Here is an 18,480-nt window from a genome sequence, read left to right as displayed (position 1 = left end):
TCTGTTGTGACACAGCTAGTATACTATATAATCATCTATAAGATTTTTCTGAATCAGTGTGGTGCTAAAAGGCTAGTGTTGCTGTTTTGCTGAAAAGGATTAAGACATAATTGGCAAGCTATTCTGGTCTACCTGCTTAGGCTACATTATCACGCAAACAACTTCACAAGATCCTCCCTCTCTTCTTCTTCTGATTTCTTTCTTTTTTTTTTATTTATTACACAAGATTTTTCAGGCACACTCTCCCAATCACTCTTCCAGTGTTTGAAAAATGCTTCCTTCACAACTGCAAAAATAGATGGCGATCTATCAAAGGGAAAACAAGAAGACAAGTAATGTACAAATCAGGCTTGTGGATTTAACTAAGGAATGTGCTATGGGCAGGGCTTACCTGTGCATGTATGCCTAGGAATACAAAATGGAGGAGTTTGTAAATGTACACACACAAAATGGTAGAATTCTAAGGTGTAGCCAACACATGAAACCATGTGAAACTTAAGTATGTACCATCCTCAATTAAAGAGGTGTTGCCCTAGAGGAAATTCTGGGAAAAAGATATGATTATTGCCCCCCCTGTGCCTGGGTTATGAAACTCCACATGTATACTTTACACTCTAGGCTTGTAAAATGCCTCCAGCTCACCGGTAAACACATCCATAGATATGTTCGCATTCAGAAGGAAGGCAGGCAACAGTAAAAGGAGTATCATAAACTATTATATAGATTATAGTATAGTTTAGATTTGCCACCCTTTAGATAAATACCTGACATCATACATTAGGAACTACTGATTATTATGGAGTTATACAAAACACTAGACTGGCCAAGGTCATCTGAAGGCTTCATTTATTAATTAATGAAACATTTCATTCATTATTCTATCATGTTTCTGCATAGCTGTGCAGTACACCTACACCCAGACAACACCTGTCATGACGTGTAAGTTATTAGCCAGCCAAATGACACACTGACTGGAGCTTTATTAAATTATTCAGCCTAGACTGCCGTTAGTAGAGAGAAAAGATAATTACAGGGTGAAGCCTTTCCTTTTACCCTATTACATTATCATATAATGACTTAAATGTAAAGAAAGATTCTATGCGTCATCAACAAAATATACTGCAAAGCCCAGCGCTTGTAGCAAGACGATGTGCTTAATGCCACAGGCATGATGCAAATCTATTTCATGTCCCTGGCTACCCACAATGCCCTTTTCCAATTAAGTACACTTTCAATTAATTCAATGCAATAATTACTTACAAATTGGATTTCATTTCATGCCTTCATAGATACCAAATAATACACAAATCATTTTTTATGCACAGAATTAGCCAGCCTGGGTTTGTTAAACTTTAAAACGATGTAACAGTTGCAAGATGGCACTCTTATACACTTTTTTTAAAGCTATGTAAACCATTCAATGAATAAAACAAACCACATTATTGCATGATGTCATATGAAAATAAAGCTTGCATAATTTCACAAATAATTTATGAAATTGAAAATGATCTCTTTCTATTGGCACCTGCTGCTTAAAATCTGCACTCAAGACAAACGTCAGGCTGGCACTGCCCATGCCAATAAAGTAACAAAACACAGTGCACTGCCAAGATAGAAGCCTGATTTGTCATTCGAGGAAAAGAGAGTGTGACAGCCAGATGTTGGCCTTCCTTTCCCAGCCTCTGACTCTGTACTAATCAGTACATGGCTGATGATATCCAATCTTAGCGAGAATAATGGGTTTGACCAAAAAGCAGAAAGCTGCACATAGTCATGAACATGGAAAAAATGCTAAAAGCTACAGACCTTGATTTTGGATTGAAAGTAGTCTGCACATGCTCTGTAAGAACTTAGCAGACATTTGAAAATGTCTAAACTGAATGGGAGTTTAATTCCATGTTCCCAGATATGCTTTACATATGGTTAACATTGTCTTGGCTCATGTATCTGACTTCTCAGTGCATAATCATCACTGCTGGCCTTTTCCAAGTGTGACATTGCTGTTAATACATACAACAGGAGTTCATTAAAATAAAACAACAATAATCATAAATATTGAGTTGTAAGAGTGAAACAGCTTATTAATTGACCCTAAGCACAAACAAAACCTTACCTGGTAACACAGACAGCCTTATCATCCAGTTTACTTATGAGAAAACTAAACATTCACTTTGACTTCCATCTTTAAAGAAAGAGATCTGTAACAAATTTGACACCCATCAACTTTTATGTATTGTTTTTTTTTTTTTGTACAATACAATTTGTGCAATATTGTAGTTCATGTTTCTTATCCCTTATTGAAAAACGTTTCATAGTCTCTAATAAACAAAGAGCTGTAACATTATTCAGATAAATAAATAAAGCCTACAGTGAAGGTGTTACCTGAGAAAATGAAAGAGAATAATTATTTGCTGTGATACGCTACATTTCAAAAAGTTCGCAAAGCAGTTTGGGTTTGTGTAGTGTCACAAATTGTTCAGTGAACATGGACCAGATGTGAACATTAATTTTTGAATCCTGTCAAAACACGTGTTCCTCTTAGCTTAAGAACAGATGGGGGAAATATGTGCGAGAGGCCCCACGGATGAGATTCCTGGTCTTTCATTCCGGTGTCTGTGCTCTCAACCAGTTGCATTGTGCATGGGATGATGTCCTATGGCAAGCGGTCCTATGAAGCCTTAGCTTAGGATGCGATTGCCTCTGCGGACTGCGTGGATACATCACAGCTTTAAAAGCAGCCAAAACACGCCGCCTGTGGACATATGCTCAGACATACAGTACAGATATAGATATAGATCTCTTGCATTCGCTTCAGTGAGAACCACAGTATGGAGGGTTCTAATTCACCTCAAGAACTCAGTGGAAAGCTTAGCTCTACCCTTCGTCCTCTGCCAGTCCTCCATTTTAATTATGGGCACTCTGAAGATCTCATGGCCGGCTAACCCCTCTTGCTGACTCTTAATTGCTTATTTCACACTGCTGTCTGTGTGCCTCCCTCATGATTGGGTGACACAGAGGTCTGGCGGGTAAATTGGCTAAAGCTTGCAGCACGTGCACGGGTACGGGGACGAGAAGCAGAGTTGGTATCATCAGCTTGTGTGAGGTTGGGCAAGGGAGCCTGGGGCTCAGAAACTGTCAGCACTTGCTTCCTGGGCTCCTGCAGCACCAAATGGCCTGATTCTTTAGAGAAAAGGTTATGGATTAGCTGAAGCTTCTCCTTCTCCTCCTTCATGAAGACATCTACAAGCAGGGTCTTTTCCCTCTTAATCTGCTCACTGATGTTCTTGGGGACATCCGGGATCACCCAGGCCACCAGGAGGCCTAAGAACATTACCAGGTTCTGCAACACACAAGGATACAAATCAAGACACAGGAAAATGAATAAGAAAGAAGGGTGAAGGTGGCCATAACAGGATGGGGCAGGAAACAATCGGTAGATTGCTTTAGAATGCAGACAAAGTATCTCTTAAGAGTATCACTATATGAGTATCTTTACCCTGACAAGACATCACGGCATTATGTTACAATTGCTTGCCCTTGCCAATGTTATCCATTACATCCAGTGATTACTAACATACATGGTTGAAAGGTTACTGTGAAAATGTATTCTGTTACTGCTTCCTGAGCTAATTAAAAGTGTACTACGTAACATAATCTAACCTTAAATCAGCTGCATGTTCCAATATCAATGCATTAATTAATTTCAATTCCATGAAATAAGCCATATTTATAAATGAGTACTATGTATTTTTCAATATTTGCTCTGCTAAAGATGTATCAAGTGCAGACATTTAGCAATCATACAACCATTTTGTGTTAAGGGCCTAAAAACTAATTCCTTTTAATATTAGAAAAATATTACCAAAAATGTATTTTTATTGTTTCTGAGCACACAGAAAAAAAAAGAGAAAATTACATTTAATAATTTCCTATATTTCACAACGTGTAGTAAAAGTTTCACAATTCCAAATATAATACCCTGAAGAGCACAACAATTTCATCTAACAATTCTAACATGGAAGTAACAGTGATTTTCATTTGTGGTCTTTTCTTAGGAAGAATTTTCCAATATGGAGCCCTTTAAAAAATATGATGAGAGGCAGGATGTAACTGAGCTGTTCTGCAATGTGCATGCCATATTGTTGTAAGAATATGGCATGTGTCAGACTGCTATTTACTCTCACTCTCGTTGCTTTTGGAAATCATATAGTGAAAAATATTAACTTCTTGGAGCTAAGACAGAATGTTTGATTGAGCAGGATTATGCATGGCTGATTGAGTATTTTACATCCAGGTTGGTTAAGAGTGTCATAAAAACAAATAAAACAAGGTAAAAAAAAAAAAGTATATACCTTGTGTATATGTTTTTTAACATATTTATTCCATAATAATTTAATAATAATAATAATAATAATAATAATAATAATAATAATAATAATCCAAAACAAGGATGGAACTGTATGAATGCAGTTTTCACAGACCTGAGTTTATTCCAATTCCCCTTTTTAAGGGTGTGCAAAGAAAATTTTATTTTTTTAAACTTTTGAACATTAAATGGTTAAAGTGGGGTTTTTATCATAAACACCTGGTTGATTTAAAGATGTAACATTTTATGTGCAAGCACCATATAGCAGCTCATAGCTCATTTCACTGCTATCTGAGATGTTGTAATGTCAGTCACAGCATATTTAAAAGAGAATGGCCAACTTATCCCTACTTTTTTATATATAGTCAGAGAATACTAATACTAATACTAATTACTCTGACTTAGAGAAGCTGATTTACAGAGGCTAGGGTGAATAGTTGCCAGAAATGTAAAAAGCATACCTGGAATAAGATTACAAATCCCAGTCGGGCTGCTAGGATTGACCAGTACTGTTTGGAGAACTGGTAAGGCTGTGAAGACCAGGGTGGCTCCCTGTAATCCTTATACCTGCAGATAAGATCAGAGTTGAACATGTGTGCTTACAGGAAGAGTTATTTCATACAACTGTCTTTTTTCCAAGAGATGCCTTGCTGCAGGGCCATAAAAGAACATGCACCACAGATATTTTTGACAAGCTGCATGGTTTAACACAAGAAGATTTAATGAATTGGTTCAGGATTTTTAATAGACTTTAAACAACCAAGGAGGTAATAAAATCGTGTGTTTTCTCTTCGCACTATTCCTGCCTTTAGAGTTGCTGCACTGTTTGTTTTTCTGAGTGAAGAGGGTAGAAAAACATTTCAAAGGCATCCAGATTTTCACTACCCATAATGAAATAGATATGGGACAAAGTGTTTACATTTTATCAGCTAAAGTCATCAGATTCCTTTTTAGTCAGAATGTTAGTGTAAGATCCTTTTGTACAGATATTGTCAGCACCGTGAATTCATTCCTTATAAAGTATTATTACGGTGTCCATTTGTATAGTATTAAATTTTATTTGGGTATAACCTATTATATTTCCTAAATTTTCCTGACTGCTTTATCCATATACCTACATTAAACATTTTCAATTTGACACGTAAAAGTGTATACAGTGCATATGAAAATTGTTTAGTGTAACATAGCAACCAACACTTAAATCAAAAACATATTCAATATTTTAGGGGGAAAATAATGCAATAACTTTGCATTGCATGAGTGTGCAAATGAATTAATTACATTAATTAAAAGTCATTATCTGTCATATTAAAGTGGTTCTAATTAATCCCAATGTTCTGCAAAGAGTTTACAATGCATTTACAAGACCTTATTGATTAAAGGTATAAGCCAGAAATGGGGTACAGAAAAAAATCAACTATGAAAGCTATAACCAAGTGGATAAAAACAGGGCACCACAGTGATACTTCCAAGAAATAATGTGACATCCTTCCAAAATTGCAGAAAGTACAAGATTTCAGAGTGGCTGCCAAGAGACCTACAGCAAAATGCAGGAATCTTTCTGTAATGTCTGTATAGTATTTAACCTTTATGCACTTCTTTTTTTCAATTTGTTACCCTTACTCCTTTATACCTACGTTTATTTATTTGGACCGTCACACATATATGAGAGCTAAAAATGATATACAACATTGTTATAACTGGAAACTAGAACATTGATGTTGTGGGTAACAAGCAATACAATAAATAACTGAATGGACAATGATGATTACATTAGTACCAATGAAAGTCTATTGGACTAGCAGTGTAGTCATTACATTGACAAATTAGTGGGTGTTGATCTGGCATAAGTATTAGGTGAAGCAGGTTGTTGGAATTTTAACCCCTCTGGGATGAACACCCCAATGTAACTGCTGAGCTGACTCCTGTCCAACAAGAAAAATTATGCACACAGTCAGTAATTGTACTGGTTTAAAAAAAAAAAAGAAATCTTTCCTTATAACCAGGGTAATGGGAAAAGCTTTCTTTTCATCACAACAGTTTAAGAATTAAAGGATTTATCTGAAATTGTAACATGCTATGTTATCACCATGTAATTTTAGTCCCGTGTGAACAGTTCTTAAGGTAATCCCTTCTTGCCAGACCAGTTACAGAAACAGAAAGAGTGGTGACTTTAGAAAATGTAAATTATTACAATTATAATGTCACTCAAAGTATTGAATAAAAGAATATACAAGTAGAGGCTCTGTTATATTAGTTAGTACAATTCTGTTTGTAGAAAAGTGTATCAAAAATGATCTTGCACAAGTTTATTCCAGTGGTATCAGGAGCTAGCAAAAGATCCTGGTGGCCTGAAGATGCATGCTGATAATGTTTAGATTTGCAGTTAAACACTTAAAGCATCTGAAATGCCACTAGAACATCTAACCCATTAACACACAAAATGTCTCATGCTAAAAGCAGAATGTGAACTCAGCTTTTCCTTTCCTACTTTATTATACCAATCCATGTCTGAATGAAGCAAGGAGCTAGAGAAGCATGGTTCACTGAGCTGACTAAAGTACTTATAGTATGGAGAATATAGTACAGTATGGAGAGTCAATGTGGCAGGAGTTCGGTTAATGCAGAAATTTGAACTGCACAGAAAACCTCTTTGATATGGCAAGTTGTTGAATAGTGTAATGCTGCTGGACACATACTTCATAGAAATTATGATGAAACTATTGCATGATCTTTAAACCATTCACCATCATTTTGAATGTGTTACAGACATGTCACGACTCACTTTATTATTTCTCAGCTTTAAAGTACTGTGATAATGATAGTTGTCAATGTACATCCATCTGACATTAAGAAACTTACTTAAAGTGTTAAATAATTTTCAAACAGCAATGACGGGGCTCACCGGCACACTGTGTAAGTGGATGCAGCAGGTGCTGTGCCTGGCTGAAAATCACTGACATTGAAGTAGGACAGTGTGTGGTCGATGAAGCCATCCATGGTGCCACTCGGACTGTACAAGTATTGATATACCAATCGTGGAATGAAGTCGGATGTAAAGGAGATGACAAAAGCCTGAAAAATAAAGGGAACATGTTTAAGGCAGTTTTATTAGAAAATAGAGATACAGATTCAAAATAACTGTTTAAAGTCTTTAAAGCAGCCTTATAAATCCTCATAGAAGCCTAGAAATTTTGTTAGAAAACTGCAAAAAAAATTCATAAAAAACCAATTTAAGGTTTTATTTATGTTTTATTTGTTGTTCTGCACTATTTCGCAATATAAAATTATTAAAATAATTATTCCAGTAAGTTCAGGAACAACCAGCATGTTCAGGGACAGCTTTTTTCCCATCCACCATCACACTACTGAACTCTACACTACACCGTTAGATCACTTTATAAAAACTGTATATAACTTCTGTACAATTATACATATAATGTACATATTACATACTGTATTTTCATATACTCCTCATTCTCTACACATACTGTACATTCAGCTTGCACATGTTTTAATGCCATAACCTTATAACCTTTTACTTCTTGTTCCTTGTTTTTTTCAATGCCATAGACTTAGAACCATTTACCTGTACTTCTCAACAATGTCCACACATCTCTGCACTGCTATAGCCTTTATATTTATTCACTGTACATATTATGTTTTACATATATATTGTAAAAATATGTACAGTGAATAAATATAAATAAATAAATACATATATATATATATATATATATATATATATATATATATATATATATATATATATATATATATATTTATATATATATATTACATGCTGTACATATGCTACATATTTATCTGCACTATTTGCAGAATTGCTACTTTTTGCACTACTGGTAGATCTATCTATCTATCTATCTATCTATCTATCTATCTATCTATCTATCTATCTATCTATCTATCTATCTATCTATTCACATTACTTTTGAAAAGCTTTTTTGCATTAGAAAAATGAAAGAGTTTAGACTATTGTACATAATGAAGCAGATAATGTGATTTTATATTTGGCAACTGTCAAAAAGATCTGGACACAGATAAACTTCTGTGTCAGCTCATAAAGATTCTCAAAACTCTTCAGGAGATGCAAGTCAGTTTTTAGTCCATCTGTTTTTTTCTCATTTTAATAAAAACATGTACGGATATGTAAATGCTTTTCAGCTGTATACATCGGTTATGATCTGTATCCAAAGTTAATACATTCCATATAATACATTCAATGTGGGAACATTGTGTGTAAAACCATATTCAAATAGCCATAACACTATAAGCTAACCAAACCAAACATGATAAAATATATATCACTGTAAAAATCAAGAAGACATAACATTTTGAAAACATATTTTCATATTTATTTAACCTATGTAATAGAGAACACATCAAAGCATTCCAAAATATGTCTGCATTAGAGATCTCTGGTCCATATTAGGGTGGCTTAAATCCCAGACCTATCTCAAACTGGAGTTAGAATATCCTATAATAGAGCTCTATAACATATTTATAGGATATACTGCACCAGAAATGAATGACAGAAGGTAAAGATTTTCTTCAACTCCATCATTTATAAATCTAAAAAAAATTAAATATCTTTCTTTGCAGTGACTTATGAGTTACCATTTCTGTTATCTCCTTTACAATAGGAAGAACCGCATTAATAATGTATATCAAGTCTAAAGTAGCCCATACAAGCAAATTGCAACTGAGAAATATAGACCCACTTACATTGATGAGAACTGAAAACTTGCCCAGTCCATTTAGAATATTGTACCAGATTCCTAAAACAAGAAGCAAACACAGACAAATTTCATAAGCTGTCACAAATGTGCATAAACCTCAGTACATATCATCTGGTTTTCTAGATGTAAATCATTATATAAAGATGTACTGTAGTGTAGTACCAATATCTTGTGCTCTCACGGCATCTGGTCTGCGCAGCTCAGTGACAAACTTCTTAGCATCCAGTCGGATCTCGATGATGTTGTTCAAGAGAGCAAAAAGAGGAGCCAGGGGAAAAGAGGCCACAAAGAGGGAGACAAATCCAAACTGGATTACTGCAAACAGGAAAGGAAAAAATACACAACTATGGAGATGGTTTTGAGTTCATTATCATCACACACTTCTTGTGCACTAAATAGCATGCTGAAGACTATTAAACAGGCCCTGGCTTTCATTCAGTGTTAGATTGTGCGTACCATACTGGTTATTAGTTTGAAGGCTTTAGGCACCAAAATGATTAAAAACCATGAACTCTGTTGTATGTTACTGAAGAACAGATTTTTTTTTTCCTGGCCTAAATATCTTCAAGTGGGAAACCTCAGGGACATTACAAAATTTACTCCAGTGGCTTTATTAAATTGGCTCTGACAAACACACAGCCTTAGAAATTTCTCTCTTGTTCTAATTATGCTAGCTCATGATCCAACACGTGTTCATATGTTTTGGGAATTGGTTTAGAAAACAGTAAAAAAAAATGCATGAAGTGTTAAGAAATAAAAAACTGGGAACTTACAGGCTGATAATCAAGCATTAGTCAGTCATCATGTCAACAATGCAGGAATGATCAGTGCTAATGAAAGTATTAACAGGAATGCCTGTACATTACCTTGCGTAAAAGCTCGAAACCATGTGAAGAATTTGACCTTTAAATTTGTTGTACCTTGATCTAAATAATGCTCTTGTGAGAAAGAGGTCTTATAGTGATTTCTGCATTAAAATAATTGATCTTAATCTAAATAAAATAATGCAATGTATATATAATCTTACAAGCTTTCTGAATACTCACTATGTGACTAGTGAAACTATGTGATTCCATATCATGCCTCTAATTTCAATTGTAATGATATACACTTTTGGAAAGCAACAATTTTTTGTACAGTCTCATTACAAAAGGACTGTATGAGGTCCAACTTCTTAATTTTAAGATATGTAACATCATAGCAGTAAATTCATAGTAAAAAATATTGCATGTAAGTACAAACAAATCTCATGTTTGGACAAAATCTGAAATTAAGCCACTCGAACTTCGGTTTTAATACAGAAAACTAATACGACCACAAACCAAGTGGAAATACATGCCAAGCTATTCTGGGATTGACTTCTAACACCGTCTTCTAACACACATCATCATTTGAACAAAGAAATTAATAGTAGCAGAAAGTGAGTGTTTAAGACATTGAACATCTGATCAAAAGGTTATGAGTTCAAATCCCTGCACCACCACTCTGCCTTGAGTAAGGCACTAAATATTTAACTGCTCAGTTGTATAAATGAGATTATTGTAAATTGCTCTGGACAAGGGTGTCTGCCAAATGCCATTAATAAAAATGTGATAAAACCTGTGAAAGAGCTGCCAATGTAATAAAACTTGTTAAAGAACTGCCATTAGAAGTTTACTGTACAACTGCTGCAGGGAAGCTTTAAAGATAACCACTGTTGTACCCCTAACAGGGTTAGTGGTAAATACTGTAAAATCTTGTAAATCAGACGATGCATGGTGAAATCTGTGCTGATTGTTCTAATATTGCATTTTTACACTGTGGGCCTTTTTACAGCAGATAAGCATCTCATCAGTGTATGGAATGTCTGTCTTTTCATTCTAACACCAGAAGGCATGCTCATGGGTACAGCAAAACACTATCCAAATCTACAAGATGACATGATTCAGGGTCAAAATTCTAGCTTTAGCCTTAAGGAAACCCACTCACAGCTTCAAGTTGAGTTAATTAACGAGGCAATGAACATGCAAACACATGCCAGAGGCCATCAGAAGACATGATGATTCACTGATTCGATATAGTCAATGCCCAGTGAGCAATGTTTTCAGCCATAACACATTTAAAATCAAGCTTGATCCATTTAGTTACGTTTTACTTCATTCCTTAGTATTTGGGGATGTTTTCTACAGTCTAATATTTAACCCCAGGAATCTGGAAAGTGGTGAGAAGGTGTAGTGTCCTAGAAGCACCTCATGGACACTATGCTTATGATTCTGAAAACCTGTAACCTCATGTCCTGTGCTTAATTGACAACAGGCTCATTTACATAGCTCAGGCAGATTACAAATTGTTACAGAGCATTCCGGTAACCTGGTCCAGATAACCCACTGCCAAAAAAGTGCGGTGTTAGCTTACTAATAGAGGAGTCAACAGCTACCTTTAAGCACCAAAGTTCCAGCTGATACTTTATGAATCATTTAGCAAGAACTCCTCATCTAAATATTATGTATTATCCAGTAGCAAGTAAATATACAGATTTTGGGATACACAATAATAACATAATTTGAGTAAAAAGACCAATGCAGAAAATGCCATGTATTAAAATAGGCCTGGTCCAACAACAAAAAATTATGCTGTTCTAACACACTGAACATACTGTTTTAGAATTAATGCAGGATTGGTCTATCCTGTGAACACATGTAATTCTGACAACTATAGTTCTAACACATTTAACATTTATCGAATCTTGCAGATTTACAATTATTGCATTTATACAACTGAGCATTTGTGGTTTAAAGGCCTTGCTCAATAGAACAGCAGTGGCAGATTGACAGTGCTGGGATTTAAACTCATGACCTTCCAATCTAAAGTCCAAGACCACGTGGATTGAATTTATGGCAACAAAACCTAGTTTATTAAGAAACATTTTTCCTGGGTAAAACCTCATAAACTGCATTGTATTTTTATTTATATATTTTGATGGAGATAGGTAAAGGTTAAAAGGTAAAATCAGTTTTTGTTAGTATTAGCCACGCGTTGCAGGATAATTCTATAAAAGTCTTTAATGGAAAATAATTAACCAGAGATGCAATGAGAAACAGCTGGGACTCTTAGAGGGTGTATCTAAGTAGTCTGGTAAGTGTGTATATTTAGTATACTGTATATGAAGAGTAACTATTTTGTATTTGTTTTGAGGCGTTTTGTTCTGAGGAACTGTAACCTATTAATTGATGATCATTATTTGAAACATACAACCATACCAGCTAACATTACATATTTACAGATGTAAAAAGATATTTAATTAGTGTACAAACATACACAATGTTTTTCTATACATTTTAATTTTCATTTCAGGCTAATTTTTTTTTATCCATATTCAAAGGTGCCTGTGATTTATTTGAGAATAGACTAGTTATAGTTTTATATATATATATATATATATATATATATATATATATATATATATATATATATATATATATATATATATATATATATATAAGGCACAGGCTGCAACTTGTTGCATTTACCTGGTAAATCACTAAGTTAGAGATACTCTAGGCGGTGTATTGCTTTGATATCTATTTTGTACCCATTTTTTAGAATAAAATTGAACAAATAATGACTGATAATCATATCAAACAAATAATCTGTATATTCTTTATATTACTTTTTTAATAAATTGACATACTCTCAGCCAGAAAATAGTAAATGGGTCTAAAATAGGCAGGAGCAGGGTATTTTAAAAAAGACTAGTCTATTCTCATATAATATAAACCACAGAAAGACTTAACATAAATATTTTAAACACTTAGCACAGCATAGCATCCAATGCAGTCCCACATTAATCAGGCTGGCCTTTTTGGTCTGCTAGATATGTGACTTCAGATCACACCTGCTTGAATATTAAATCAGCCATTCCCATACCACAGATCAATCTACCATAGACTTAAACATGAAATGTGTTTTGCTATAGCAATCATCTGGCATTCATTATGTTTTTACAGCCACCTACTTCGAAACCAGAACACATCTGCCTAACTTGTTACAGTTTTACCTACTCCGATAATGATCAGGATCTGGTGAGTCACAGGGGAAAAACATAAAAATGTAATAAAAAGAAAGTGTCTAGCATAAATTCAGTAAGCATTAGTTTCAGCCATTTGTCAAAGACAAGCATGGATATGTAAAATAATGTGTGCTAGCATTATTTATTGTATAAGCTATGTGCATTATTATTACTTATAATAATTACATCCAGATTCCATATTAGTCCATATTAATCCATTGATCCTTAAATTCAGAATGTAATTTAGCGCTACCATAACATGAGCTGCGAAGATCCAAAGTTTGTCCAAAGAAAGAGTCTTGTCTAGATTGACTAAAGCTAGTCATAGTCTACATTATGAATTTTGACTGTCAGCCTTGTCTATGTATTTGCTTACATAAGCAACTCGAATTTGTGAGAATCTGTTTAGAGTGCTGATTAGGTGCTTGATACAGTTTAGTGATTTTGCATGACCAACAATCTATTGTGCGGAAAAATTACAGCCTATAATTTGTGACGGAATGCAAGACTGCATAACTGCTTTTCTGTCACCCACACATGCACATGGAACATAACCTTTGTGGGAAATAGCATTTCCAGCTTTAACTTGATTGACAATCACTGTTTGCTCTAGAGGGCATGTTTAAAAAGTCTCTTTTTGGCTGGTTAACATTAACTGTCCAACAAAGTGTCAACTGAACTGCATTTTTAGCAATCAACATGCCCTAGTCAAGTCAGTATACAGTACAACTGAATTAAAAAAATATTTTTGGCCATTTAAAAAATTACAAAAGCAATCATGTGAACGTGCACTGAATTGTGCAAATGCAAACGGCGTTTTAAACTGTGGTACAAAAGTAAAAAAGAATTCACAATATATACCTTATTCGATAGCGTTAAGCAGAAGTCAACAATGTAAACTGCAGTAAGAAACTAAAATACAGTATATCAGTATGTACAATATATATATCAACTTTTAAACTAATTATCTACAGTTATTTCACCTAGTTAAAAAAAAAAACTACCGCAACTATTATGTCATTGATAGTACAACATTTGCTTATTGCTGAGCACACACATGTTCATGACCAATGGCATTACTAATGATTCAGTCAGGAATTTATACACAACACACTCACTAATGGAAACACTGTTTGTTAACAGTCCAAAAGACAAATGCAGAACTTGCATGCATTATTCTAGCATGCAAACAAACCCCAGTGGCTCAAAAGCTACAGCCAGAGAGGACCATCATTAAATGACAACCCAGGACATCAAAGAGGCTTGATGTGATAAACATGTGCATTCCTATAAGACCTGACACTTTGATGTTGCTGAACGGTCACTCACTCATCTCCATGTATTCGGGTGTAAGGCCTTCGAACGGCTCTAGGTCATAGTCCAGGTGCCACTGACGTAGATTACGGCCTGTCTCTTCCACATGCACTTCAGGAGCTCGCTTCTTTTCCTTTAGGGAGCGGAACAGCTTCTTTAGCTTCCTGCAGAGATCAACAGAAAGAACAAAAAGCATGTATTGTTTAATAATCTATGAATGTAGTATCTTAATACACTATATGGAGTTAACATGCTTTTATATTGTTTATTTGTGTATTTAAAATTGAAAAACGAAATATGCAATGAATAGGGCACAAAACATTTTTGATCTCTTATTTGATGCATGGCAAAATACACAGTATGCTTTAGTTTGATCTAAACTGAATGAATGAAGGTTGTGTATTATTAGTCTAATACTGACACTAAAGAGACTGACACAATAGCATCATCTTAGAGCAAACTAACTGTCAACATATTACCTTTTATAAAAGAAACATACAGTATATACCAACTTTTAGGCCATAATGAAAGTGTTGCCTCAGGTGGTTCCATCTGAATGACACAGACATGTGGTGTCCTGCATGCTTACACAGCTCCTCACTTTTTACTCATAAACTTTACTCTGTTGTAAAAGTTAAACAACCTGAGTAAATGGGGCCGATTTCAACCCAATAATGTTCCAGGAAGCATGCCTTTAATCTCAGCATGCAATGGCATGCTGTCATTCTACTCAAATAAAAGTTCCCATGCATACACAGACAAATTTTTACTTAAAGGGGGTTTGAGAGACTCCCAAAAATTTGCTATTAATCCAAGAATTACTAAGGGAAATTTTCCAGATAGGGCTGTATTAAAAAAAAAAAAAAAGGTGAAAAGGCCAGCTGACTTAATGCCAAGAACTTTCTCATGACTCTTGACTGTTGCTAATTTTCCTGTCTCAAAATTCCAGATAATCATGATCAGCTAACAAACTTACAGTACAGTAGTTTTTAAAGAAATCACTAAAAGGTGCTATATCAGATTTTTTTCTAATAAATGAGAGTATAACATATTACTTAACACTACATACACAACATGTTGTACTATCTAAATACCAATCCCATAAAGGGTATATATATATATATATATATATATATATATATATATATATATATATATATATATATATATATATATATATATATATAATTGAATAAATTAAAAAAACTTTCAATGAAGTTCCTTAATTTTGGAAAAACATGTTCAAAAGAAAACTCCCTACCTTATTTAGTCACATTTAATTTAAAAATTAAGGGGCATATTAACACCAAAGTTACTATAACTGCAAATGGAACCAGGTTTATTTAGAAAAAAGATACAAACAGCATAATTAATTTAGAAAATTAAACCTACAAGTTCATTTTAACTTGTTAGGTCCTGGCGTTTAAAATAAATTTGTATTTTAACTTTTTATTGAACTGAAGTGGGTGTGGCCTGGACCAGTATTTAATTAGACATATTTAAATTGTTATAAATAATAATATAATTCTGTTTTGTTAACTTCAACCCCTATCCTTCATTCCAATAGACACTGAAAAATCATTGTAAAAATGTTTGAACAAGAAGTAACTTTCATTACCAGTTGATAAAAGAAATTGCTAATATGCAAAACAAAAATGTTTTCCAGCTTTAAATCTGTCTAATGTCTAAAGTTCCATTTGCAGTTATAGTAACTTTGGTGTTAATATGCCCTTCACTTTTTTTCTGGACCTTTCAGACCAGCACTAACCTTGTTCTGTGTGTTGAAAGACATCCCTAATATTTGGCAAGTTGTCATGGAGAGAGAGAAAGGGTACAGTAATAAAGAAGAGAGAGAAAGAGTTTGTGTCTCATGCTGCCTCTGAAAGCCAAATATAGACGATGAAATGGGCCATGTGGTCCATATCTCTGCCTATTAATGTCTCCAATAAAATCCACTAAATGGAGCTGATGCATTATTTATATGCTCAAAATACAGCCCTTTTCCAGAACATTACTTTTTAATGCCTCTGTATCAGAAGTGCTTTTCTCCTGCCGTGCTAAAGCTCCCATTTACCAGCTGTCAAGCTTCATTTAGGACAGAAAAGCACACATACACACACACACACACACACACATACACATACACGCAAGCACACACACACACACACACACACACACACACACACACACACCTTGAATGCATCAAAATGCTTTGTAATGGACAATGGTCCTAATATTAAAATACACACTACTTTACAGTTTGTATGATATAATATAGTAGGACAAAGTGTAAAGCAAACTTTAGGGGGATCAGAACTACAATGTAGGTCAGGTGTGTAAAGGGAATTGTGGGATATTGAGTCCTCCTGTCCCCTCTGGCCTCCATCACAGTGCGTAGGTACCAGGCACTTCAGCCCTGTCCTTTCTCCAGTAACGAAGTTGGGTATTTATAGAGCAGAACAGGAGAATCAGTTTAAAGTCATCCTCATTTTCCTCTCGCAGGCCTTTCCAAGGACTTCACTCATGTCATTTGCATTCTTGAACAAATGACATTAGTAGAAGTTTGGAAGAGCTTGAATAACAAGTGCAGAAAGTTACAAACTAAACTAGAAACCAGTGAAGCAGTGTCTTAAAATGCTTTGATGAATTATATTATAAAATACCTTTTACCCTGAGATCAAGTCCTTCGAGCTGAATAAACAATACTTAAAGTATTTATTTTAAGTGCCCTTCCCTGTTTTGATGATGATCTAAAGGCACAGGAGCATTGCAGGCCTTTTGACAAACTAAATTTATTATGTTTTGCTTTGGCAAGTACGTTTTTGTTTTGGCACAAATCACAAGAAAATCCAGATGTGATCTTTGTAGGCTGATACTAACACATGCTTAAAAATAATCAAATAATAAATAAAATATTTCATTCATATTTATTTTTTCTTAAATTACAGACATCAGCAAAAAACCTTTTTTCTCTTTAGCTCTAGTGACTTCTTGGGACTTTTTAAAGGTTGCATATTTGCTATCTGGTCAACTAAAAACTTCAAAGACACATTAAGAACAAAACAACTGCTCATAACCTGTCATGTATAAGTTCACAGCCTATAGTTGGGTTGATGCTGTGTTTATACATGTTCGAACATACTGTGGTAACTATCTCTTTTCACACACAGACAGATAAACACACAAACAAAAGACGTGTTGCAGTGTCAGTGCCAATGAATGATTGATGTCTCCACTGTTGTAGGTGCATGAAGTGAGCCAGTAACCATAAACAGCCGTTTTGCAGCCACACGCCAAAACAAATGTGAACTGAGCCATGGGAAAACAAAACCCAAGAGACACTAGCATTTACCGTAAACTCAACAAAGAACAAGAGCTGTGGCCTGGCATGTCACATTAATTATAATAGGTGGAAAGTGTGGAAAGTAGATAGTCTACAATGGTAGAGACCTACAAAATTGTAAAACACACCACTATATATATATATATATATATATATATATATATATATATATATATATATATATATATATATATATATAAAAATGTATATACTGTATATATATATATATATATATATATATATATATATATATATATATATATATATATATACAGTATATACATTTTTTTTTTTTGTTTCTAATGTGCTACAAGCCCTATTGTATGGATGAGGAGATGTAGGTATGTGCACTTTTGAAGGACGATGAGGGGGGAAATAGGCTAAACAGGAATTTTCAGTAAATGGGAATACATGACTACAGGACCATTTGTTGCTCTGGGGAGCTTGTGTCCTAGTTTATCATTCTTTCCATCCAAGTATTTTGAAACTTTTATAGGAGAAATATTCAGGCATATAGACATTTTGTTATATGAAGATAATGTCAGCTTGACTATAAAGATAAAACAATAATCAATTAATAAAATATAAAAATATGAAATATTTTATTTTAGAAAATTAAATTATAGGTATGATATAAAAAACAAATCTA

At 34.3% G+C, this 18,480-nt stretch overlaps 1 protein-coding gene across 3 annotated transcripts in view; it reads right to left on the bottom strand.

Annotated features, from left to right (window-relative positions):
- Nucleotides 1–1,264: 1,264 nt before the first annotated feature.
- Nucleotides 1,265–18,480, bottom strand: part of ano2b (anoctamin 2b) — a 41,391-nt gene continuing 24,175 nt past the window's right edge. For all 3 annotated transcript variants that reach the window (XM_046874228.1, XM_046874230.1, XM_046874231.1), the window contains 6 exons: nt 14,504–14,652; nt 9,289–9,441; nt 9,113–9,165; nt 7,272–7,441; nt 4,828–4,933; nt 1,265–3,340 (listed from right to left, as the gene is read on the bottom strand). In XM_046874228.1, the coding sequence (XP_046730184.1) occupies nt 2,972–3,340; nt 4,828–4,933; nt 7,272–7,441; nt 9,113–9,165; nt 9,289–9,441; nt 14,504–14,652 (1,000 nt within the window). In that variant the 3' untranslated portion in view covers nt 1,265–2,971. The remainder of the gene's footprint in view (nt 3,341–4,827; nt 4,934–7,271; nt 7,442–9,112; nt 9,166–9,288; nt 9,442–14,503; nt 14,653–18,480) is intronic.

This window comes from Silurus meridionalis, chromosome 18 (genome assembly GCF_014805685.1).
Source record: "Silurus meridionalis isolate SWU-2019-XX chromosome 18, ASM1480568v1, whole genome shotgun sequence".
In the NCBI taxonomy this organism is placed as follows: domain Eukaryota; kingdom Metazoa; phylum Chordata; class Actinopteri; order Siluriformes; family Siluridae; genus Silurus; species Silurus meridionalis.
This window is presented reverse-complemented; position numbering and strand designations above follow the sequence as displayed.